The sequence below is a fragment of the Myotis brandtii genome, unplaced genomic scaffold (genome assembly GCF_000412655.1).
Source record: "Myotis brandtii unplaced genomic scaffold, ASM41265v1 scaffold633, whole genome shotgun sequence".
NCBI classification, from domain to species: Eukaryota; Metazoa; Chordata; class Mammalia; order Chiroptera; family Vespertilionidae; genus Myotis; species Myotis brandtii.
The window spans coordinates 3,957,833-3,967,469 of NW_005370423.1; the positions used below are offsets into that span (position 1 = coordinate 3,957,833).

General features: G+C 52.4%; 1 protein-coding gene across 1 annotated transcript in view; it reads right to left on the bottom strand.

Annotated features, from left to right (window-relative positions):
* LOC102249581 (cytochrome b-c1 complex subunit Rieske, mitochondrial) overlaps positions 1 to 1,467 on the bottom strand; it is a 6,078-nt gene extending 4,611 nt beyond the window's left edge. Inside the window, exon 1 of the mRNA XM_014528414.1 lies at positions 1,396 to 1,467. Coding sequence (XP_014383900.1) covers positions 1,396 to 1,467 — 72 coding nt within the window. The remainder of the gene's footprint in view (positions 1 to 1,395) is intronic.
* Between the last annotated feature and the right edge of the window lie 8,170 nt (positions 1,468 to 9,637).

A 9,637-nucleotide genomic window follows, 5' to 3' on the forward strand; every position in this document is an offset into this window, starting at 1 on the left:
GAGGGCGGGGCCGGGCGGGGAGGCCGGGCTGCCGCCTTGTCTGTCAGTCTGTCTGCAAGGCGGTCTCGCGGTCGCTGTCCTGGGATCTGCCCCATGAAAGGGGCAGAGGAGGCCGCCAGGAACGTCTCGTAGGCCGAGTCTGCGGTCCCTTAGGGCTAATACGTCACCTATGGGGCCCTAGGGATCAGAATACATTTTCATATTAGTTTAAATAGGGATAATAATAGTTCTTAACATATGTGCATATACCCGTGTTCCCAAAAAATGTATACACACTTTCCCTTGATAGCTCAATTTAAGTTTCTTTTCAGGTTTAACCCATTGGAATTATTTAAAGTGTGTATACATTTTGGGGGACACCATATATATAGGGTACACATATAAAACCTAAAAGACAGACCGGCATATAGTAACTGCTACGTATTTACTATAATGACTATTCTCATTACCTAAAACAAAAAAGTTTTAAAAAGGCCAGGGACTTGTGTGAAAGCTTAATGATGATGATGATGATGGCTTGCGTTTATTAATCATTTACTGTGTGTTAGGCTGTGTGCTTTCCCTTCATTCTTTCACTGATAGTCCAGGTCCCCGTGAGGGAACCGAGGCCCCGCACCCAGGGCTGGAGAGGCGGAAAGGGGTGAAGTGGAAGGGCCGCTTCACGTCCAGCACCGGCGTCTCCGCGGTCGGGGGAGTCGCCCGAGTCTGCTCCTAACCACCCGTTTCCTGAGTGAGACTTTAGGGCCTGCAGGGCTACGTCTTTAAATGGTTTCCTGTCCCAGGGGGAGAAAGTTGCTCCCTTTTTACTTCTCTTTCAGTCCTTTGATTCCAGCACTGAGAAAGGCCCAGCTTGATGCTACTATGTCTTGAATTCCTAACATTTGCTACTCTCCCCTTGAATTCAAAGCCCTCAGCAGGACGTGGAATCCACAGAGGGTTTAATAACATCATTTATTTTTTTTGTATTTATTTTCTAGCCATACTGCATTTCCAAAGACTATAGTGAGATTTGTTTTACATTTCTCTAGACAAGAATGAGCTCATTTAAATGTTAACTATTAAGACAGTGTACAGATTTGGCAGAATTGTGATGTGGTGGGAGTATAAACCAATGAAGTTCCTGGGTGCTTTGCATGGGCTCTGTGAGCTGGGCACATTTCCTAGCCCCTCTAGCCTCAGTCTCCTCACCTGTAAAATGGGATGGTAGTGATGCCACCTGGGAGGAGCAAGCGGACTGATTTGTGGGCAGCACCTGCGAGGGGCCTGGCACATCCTGAGCCAGGTGAGGGTTTGCTGGCGTTGTTTTATCTGACTCCTCACGTCCCCTCCCTCCTCCGCACTTCCTTGGATTCCTGCTCGTTTATGTCCCTTTCTCCAGGCCCGCAGCAGGCTCACCACTTCCTCCCGGGCCCTCCTCGGGGCCTGGGTCTTGGCTGTGCTGCTGAGGATGTGGAAGGGGGTGGTCATCTTGGACTGTCTCGTGGATCCAGTGTGATCACAGGGTCCTAGCCAGGGAGACGCCGGAGGTCAGAGGGGAGAAGGAACCATGCTGTTGACTTTGAAGATGGAGGAACGTGTTCGCCACGTGAAGCTGGAAAAGGCCAGGAAACAGATGCTGCCCCGGAGCCTCGGGAAGGCAGCCCTGCGGACCCATCCCAGACGCTGAGCTCCAGGACTGCAGACGGATACATTTGTGGTCACTTGTTAGGGCGACCGAAGGAACTAGTGCACACACGTCTCTTTTTCCTGGAAACTGGAAGGTCTAACCGTGTTAGTCCTGGATCCTGACAAAGAGAAAGCCTGGGGCGAGTATTCGCTTCCTGGTCTGGTCCTGTCCCACCTTGTCCACTGCATTCCATCCCATCACCCAGCTGCCCGCTGAGGTCGCTGAGCGGGGACCGCCGGCTTGGACCGCCCAGGAACAAACCCGATCCGTTGCCAAAAGCAGTGAACTGCCAGCAGCCCTGGAGCCTCCGGCCGAGCCGGGAGTTGTATTCCGAGGCCTCCTGTCCCCGTGACCTGCCGTTTCCGCCTGTGCCATGGTCTGCGGTGGGGTCCCGGCGGGGAGCGCGACCTTAGACTGTGCCAGGGTTCTCCCAGGATTGTCCTCGAGGTGCATTTATGACTGCAGCTCAGTGCACGGTCCTGGGTCCCCCCAAGCCCGTGAGACACCTGTGCCCTGCCTGGGGGACGGGCCTCCTGGCCACCTCGCCTCGCGCTTAGACCGACGCCACCGCCTCCCCCGGTGAAGGGCCCGTCCGCCCGTTTCCGCGCCATCACCCGGGAGAGGCCTGGCTGCCTGCTTCCTGCTCCAGCCCTTGTCACAGTTTCAGCTTCTCCCCTCAGCCCACGTCCCTCCCCAGGCAGCCAGGCGTGAAGACTGACAGCCACTTGTAACGGCACAGACTGCCCCCACTGAAGCCACTTCAAATGCATCGCTGCTCCGTAACCCCCGCCCCCTGGGCGATCCTGTGCCCCACCCTCTCCGAGCGCTGGCAGCCCTGGGAGGAGCAGGAGCCCTGGGAGAAGTGGGATGCAGATGCAGATGCGGATGCTGTAGCCACTGGCTCCTCCTAACGCTCCTCACATCCATTAAGTGTGATTAATAGGCGGCATGTGGAGAAGCGTATGGATTCCCCCCCCCCATCAGCCGCGTGCGCCCATCTCTTGCCAGGCAGGCTGCTGCAGAGGCACCAAAAGCTCCTCTTCCCCCCAACTGGATGGTAGCAGGTGCCCCTGGAAAAGGTGTCGAGTTAATTGGACTCATTTGTAGAGAATCGTCGCTGGAGCCGGGGCGGCCCAGGCAGCTGCCAAGGTGGGCAGTTCTGCAGCTCTCTGGGCTTGGGTGCCCCCCTCTGGCCACCGGCATGGCAGCTGCGTAGGTTAAACGAGAAAGTTTATTTGTACTTATTTCCAGACGATGGGTCCAGGCAGCGGACTGCCAAGCGCCTGCTATTTCACTGTCTTCCAGGGGAGCCAGGAGGGGCAGCCATTTGTCCAAAAGTCCTTTCATCCCTGAATCTCAAGAGCTCTTCCCTAGCACATCAGCAACACATCCTGGTGCAAACCCTTCAGAGTTAAAGATTAAAGTTAAAAATATAACTTTGGCCCGGCCGGTGGGGCTCAGTGGTTGAGTGTTGATCTATGAACCAGGAGGACACGGTTCGATTCCCGGTCAGGGCACATGCCCGGGTTGTGGGCTTGATCCCCCCCCAGTGTGGGGCATGCAGGAGGCAGCCGATCAGTGATTCTCATCACGGATGTTTCTATCTCTCTCTCCCTCTCCCTTCCTCTCTGAAATCAAGAAAAATATATTTTTTAAAAAACACCCATAATTTCGAAAAACCACTTGCTTTGTGAGTGCACTCACCTACTGCTTCTTACGATTCTTTTTCACAAAAGAAGGAACTCCGTGTGGCATGAGGACCACAGAACAGACCGAATGACAAGCCCTCCGCATCAGAAGGCGACAGCTACTGACCAGCTATCTGCACGGAGCTCTCCGCACGGCGCGGTGCTGATTCATAAGCCATAGACTCCCAGGTACCTGTGTGCCTGCACTCAATGCCATCACCTAAAAGCGCTGAATTATAAATGAGGCCATAAAATACAACGGAAAGGTATTAGGAATTAGTCGTCTTAATGAGGAGGAATAATTAATTGATCGTCGCGACGTATTGATCTACAACTTCTTTAATTCTCTGCAATTTAATTTGTCAAATTTGAGTCCAAATAACTGATGATTTCTCCTATTAATGGTTGAGCTGGGAGGGATGGGGATGATGAAAGATGAGAGGCAGGGACTGCAGACTTGGGGGCCCTGCACAGCGGCCGGAGCCGCTCCACCTTCTGGACCTGCCACGTCTGGAACAGAGAGGAGTGGGGGTGGGCTCGGGGTTTCTTTCAGCCCAGAAAGTGTTGAAAAATGGAATTGTTGGCCAATATTGAAAAATGTGGAGGTTACACACACACACACACACACACACACACACACACTCATATATGGATTTATGTTGAGAAAGAAGAACAAAGTTGGAGGGTTCCCACTGTCTGGTTGCAAACTATACTACAAGGCTCCAGTAATCAAAACAGCATGGCACTGGCACAGACACAGATACATGCAAAAAAAATGAAGCTGGTCACCTTACACCATATACAGAAATAAACACAAAATTAATGAAAGACTTACACGTAACCCCCGAAACCACAAAACTCCTAGAGAAAAACCTAAGCAGTAAACTCTCACTTTCACCTTCAGCATTCTGTGTTTGGATGTCTCCTAGGGCTAGCGCAACAAAAGCAAAACTCGACAAATGGCACGATGTCAAACTGAAAAGCTTTGTCCAGCCAAGGAAACAATCAACAAAACAAAAAGGCAACCTACTGAATGGGAGAAGACATTTGCAAATGATACATCCACTCAAGGGTTAGTATCCAAAATATATAAAGAACTCCTATGGCTCAACATAAAAAACAACAATAATCCAACTAAGAAGTGGGCAGAGGACCGAAATAGACACTTCTCCAGAGAAGACATACAGATGGACCACAGACGCATGAAAAGATGCTCAATGTCACTAACCATCAGATTCGTCATACACGGCCCCCCTACAAATCACACAGTGACCCATCATCTCACACCTGTCAGGATGGCCATCATCACAGAGACAACAAATGACAAGGATGCGGAGAAAAGGGAACCCTCGTGCACGGTGGGTGGGAATGGACGTTGGTGCAGTCACTGTGGAAATCATTATGGAGGTTCCTCAAAAAATTACAGATGGAACTGCCGTACAACCCAGTAATTCCACTTCTGGGCATTTATCCAAAGAAAGCCAAAACACTCATTCAAAAAGACATATGCACCCCATGTTCATTGCAGCATTGCTTACAGTAGCCAAGGTGTGGAATACAATATGAATGTAGATGATATATATGATATATAAATGGAATATCACTCAGTCATACAGACAAATGAAATCTTTGGCTCAACATAAGTCACAGGGATATAATGTAAAGCCTAGGAAATATAGTCAATAATAGCACACTAATTAATGTAATATGGTGACTAGCCTGATCCTGGTGAGCACTTCGTAAGGTATAGAAACGTCGACTCAGTATGTTGTGCACCTGAAAATAAAATAGTCTTGTGTGCCAATTATACCTTAAAGAAAAAAGAAAAAAAAAGACAGGTGACACCCAGGGGAAAAGTAGTAAGAATAATGCCTGATTTCTTACCATAGACACTGGGAGCCAGAAGAACTAGGCACAACATAATTAAAGTCCCGGAGGCAGAAAAGAACTGCCAACTGAGAATTCTCCATTTAGAGAAAGGATCCCTCAGAAATGGATGTAAAATAAAGACAGTTTTGCAAGCCACAAACTGTGATAATTTGTCACCCGCAGACCCTGCACTACAAGAAGTGCCAGAGAACGTTCCTTAAGCCAAAGAAATAGGAGCTCTGGAAACAGTGAACATAAAATATTTTACATTTTCTTAAAAAAAAATACATGACTTCTTTCTTTAAAAGCTTGCAGTTTAACACTAAAATATGGAGACAGTTTTACTCCAATAGCGATAGCCTTATTCTATAGTGTATCTATGCAACGAACAGCACTGAGTACAAAGTAGCAACATGAAATACACTCTCAAGTCGCCCCTAATTTAGGAAAGCGACCTGACATTAACTGTAAGCAGAACGGGCCAAGTAAAAGGCGGATACTGTGACCCCTAGAATCACTAAAGACCGAATGCAAAGCTATGCAGATAGAAAGCCTACAGGGAAACGTAGATGACATAGTACAGTATTTTACTAACACAAAAGAGGGGAAAAGTAGGCACAGAGAACCACAGCGACAAAGACGGGTGAATAGAAAACACGTAGGAAAGCGGCCGACCTCGCCGCGTCAGCCATTGCACCCGAGGTGAAAGGAACTGCTCGCAGTGGAGGAGGGATTTGGAGACGGGATGAAAGGCAGGAGGTGCCCACAATAGACCCCGTTTACATCCAGATACAAAGTGAACTGAAAGAAAAGAGACGACAATAGATAAAGAAAAAAAAAAGAAGCCATGAGTGGAAGCATAAAAAACTGCAGTGCTGCCCGGCCGGCGGGGCTCAGCGGGTGAGCGTCGACCTAGGAACCGGGAGGTCAGGGTTCGATTCCCGGTCGGGGCACAGGCCCGGGTTGTCGGCTCGATCCCCAGTGTGGGGCGTGCAGGAGGCAGCCCATCGATGTTTCTCTCTTTCTTTCCCTATTTCTCGCTAAAATCAGTAAAAACATATTTAAAAAAATAAAATCAATAATGACATATCCTCCGTGAGAATAAAAAGGAAAGGAAAGGAAAGGAGACGGGCCACAGTCGCAGCGGAGCCGCCACCACCCCGTCCTCGGGAACTGACAGCGCAGTCACAATGAGAGGCCCTGCAGACAGGGGCCATCTGAAGGCCATTCCCATCGTCTGCCTCCTTGACCTCCACAGAAGGCAGCAAACCCGGGGACACACATTTCCTGTGCACGCAGGGATTCAGGGTCCACCGTGGAACACAGTGAATTCCCACAGACGCCGAAAGAACAGAGCCGTACACAGCGTGTTCCCTGCCTGCAAAGGGAGCACATGAGAAAGCCTCCGGGACTCGGGCGGTAGGGAATCGCCGTCCCGTGTCCTTGGGGATGTGGGGGCGATCTCCCCCCCACCCCGCCGCTTTCCACAAAGCGAGAACCGGTGGGTCCCTTAAACGTAAGTTCACAGTTGTGATGGGAAAACAATACAATAACCAATGAACAATAATAGAAGAAGGAACTCTGTGTTTCGCTTGCCCACCACTGTAACCCGCCTGCTGGCCCAGTATTTAAGATGACATGTTTAGGGTGGACTTTGCTTTCTCCTTCTTGAGAAATAGCTGTCGTGCAGTGGAAGCTGCTGTCGCAAGGCTGGGCCCCTAAGTTGTGGGGGAGACGTCGCCCACATGTGGCGCGTGGGAGGCCGCGTGTCCCTGGGTGTCTGAGCGGCAGCGTTCTTCCCGGTGGGGACAAGCTACTGTGTCGGTCCTGGGAGCCACGGAAACGGACGCGTGCTTTGTGCCCATCAGGGTGGATGCGTCCCCACCGTGTCCCAGCCTCGCCTCCCCGATGGGAGAAGCCTTTACCTGCGGCGTCTCCGGGCGTGAACTCTGAGGCCAGAAGAGATCACACGCGTGGCGTGGAGCCAAAGCCGGGGCAGGCAGCTCAGGATAAACCGGGCGTCGTGGGGAAGTCATGTTGTGTCCACAGCAAGAAATGTGGAGGGAATACATCAAAGCCAACAGTAATTCAATAAACCTTCAACCTCTTTCCTTTTCAAGGAGAGAGAATACGATAAAACACTTCATTAGGCAAAATCTCAGCAGAGAAAGAGCGAGGTGTGTTTTTTTAGAAGAACTTTGTAAATTAGAGAGAGAGAGAGAGAGAGAGAGAGAGAGAGGGAGAGAGAGAGAGGGAGAGGGCGCTGGAGAGAGTGCGTGGGCAGCTGTGGAGCTGGATGCCAGCTCAGTCCTGGGCAGAGGAGGGGCAGGTGCCCGGGAACCCGCTCAGCCCACACTCATTCGTACCCAGCAAGCCCATGAGGCCAGAACCACACAGCCTGTCAGACAACGCCCGTCTCTAGAATCCAGACAGAGACCCAAGTCTCATTCAAGAACCAGAAACAGCCTAAGCTAAACCATGCCGCCTCCCACTCGGGGCTCCCATGGGAAACTGTGGAACTCCTTTATCTTCCTTTAATATATATGTTTTTATTGATTTCAGAGAGGAAGGGAGAGGGAGAGAAACATCAATGATGAGAGAGAATCATGGACCGGCTGCCTCCTGCTCGCCCCCTAATGCGGATCAAGCCTGCAACCCGGGCCTGTGCCCTGACCAGGAATCAAACCGTGACCTCCTGGTTCCTAGGTCGAAGCTCAGCCACTAAGCCCACCCCTCCCGCTGCTCTAAGTCTCGGGGCTGGAATATGAAGCTCAGAGGCAGCGCAGGAGCAGATAATGAAGCCGCAGCGGCTGCCTGAGCTGAGAGGAGAGATAAAAGGGAGAGCCGGCGGCCCTGGAGAGCATGAAGGAGGGGGTGTGGGGGTAAGAGGAGCCTTTCTTCTAATGGTTCCTTTTCTTCCTCTTTAGTCCAGAGTGATGAAAGCAAATAAATGCGTGTTTAGAATCACAGCCGTAGTCCAAGGCCATTATATCAAGACATTATCTTCTCAGCCAAAGACTGCCAGTTCTTAATGTCGAAAGGACGCAACGTGGATTAAAATATCACAGGCAGCAGGGGAGGCGGTCGAAGTGACAGAGCCTCAGGGAACCTGCAGGCTCACCCCTTCACTTCCTCTCCGCAGGGGACCCCAGCGGGGCTGCTCCCTGCCAGCTGGCTCCATGGGGCAGAGCCCGCAGGCCTTCCTCGCTCCTGCCAGCCTCCTGCCTGATCCGAGGCCAATCCCAGAATCGAAATAGGGAGACTTTAAGTGGCACCCCTCCCTGGGTGCCACCGAGATCTCCAGGGAGCTGGTGGGCGGAGACGGCTGATCACTCCCCAGAGAGGAGGCCGGGCACAGAGCCCGAGGCAGGACCCACACGGGCTGGGGCACCTCCACTCCAGTCAGCCCCCCGGGAATGGGGCCCCGCCCACACTCCGGGGCTTTCAAACCTGGAACATGTGGGTTTGGTCAACAGAAGCCTCCTGTTCCCCAGACCTGGAGGACGCTGCTGCCCACGTGCGCCCGACCTGGTGGGGCTCAAACCTGGAAACCAGGTACGTGCCCTGTGACCTTTTGGTGCACAGGCCAATGCTCTAACCACGGAGCCAAACCGGCCAGCAAAAGCACCACTTTTTAAGGATGAAAAACTAGGAAAATGCGCTCACAGTCACATTTGTGGAGCCCACACTTGACAAGAGGGCGACCCTAAGGTGCAAAGCCACGGCCACGCCTTCCCGCAGGGCCAGGCGGACACAGACATGACTGTCAGCGGCTTGCAGCCTGGCCGCGAGCACCTCCAGCCCCATGAGCAAGCGAACGAACGCTGGGAGCTGCCTGGGTGCCGGCGGGGGTGGGGCTCATGGACCCCGAGTCATGAATCGCTTCATCAGAGACACTGCCCAGCAGAGCTGGCGGCCAGAGCCTCCCCGGAGGCCCTCCTGTGGCACGTGAAGGAGACGTGTCTCCCTGGACGGGTCACCCCCTCAGTAATGGGCTCTGGGTCGGTGCGCGTCACCCGACACAGCTCTCACCTTCGACCCAGGTGCCCTCCTCTTACCACCCGCCTGCCAGGCATTCCCAGCTGTGACGTCAGGGACCCTGGGCCCTCTGAGGACACCAAGTGATTTCAATGAGAAATACAGGGTGATTTATGGGGGTCACGGCATGCTGACGCCCCCCCACTCCCGGAATTAAGCTGAGAGTGTGTTGATTGGGTCCTTTGGCCTGGCTCACGCAGCTTCTTAAAAGACAATGCAGCCCGGCCGGTGTGGCTCAGGGGAGACCTATGAACCAGGAGGTCACAGTTGGATTCCCGGTCAGGGCACAGGCCCAGGTTGCGGGCTCGATCTCCCGTGTGGGGCGTGCAGGAGGCAGCCGGTCCATGATTCTCTCTCATCACTGACGTTCCTCTCT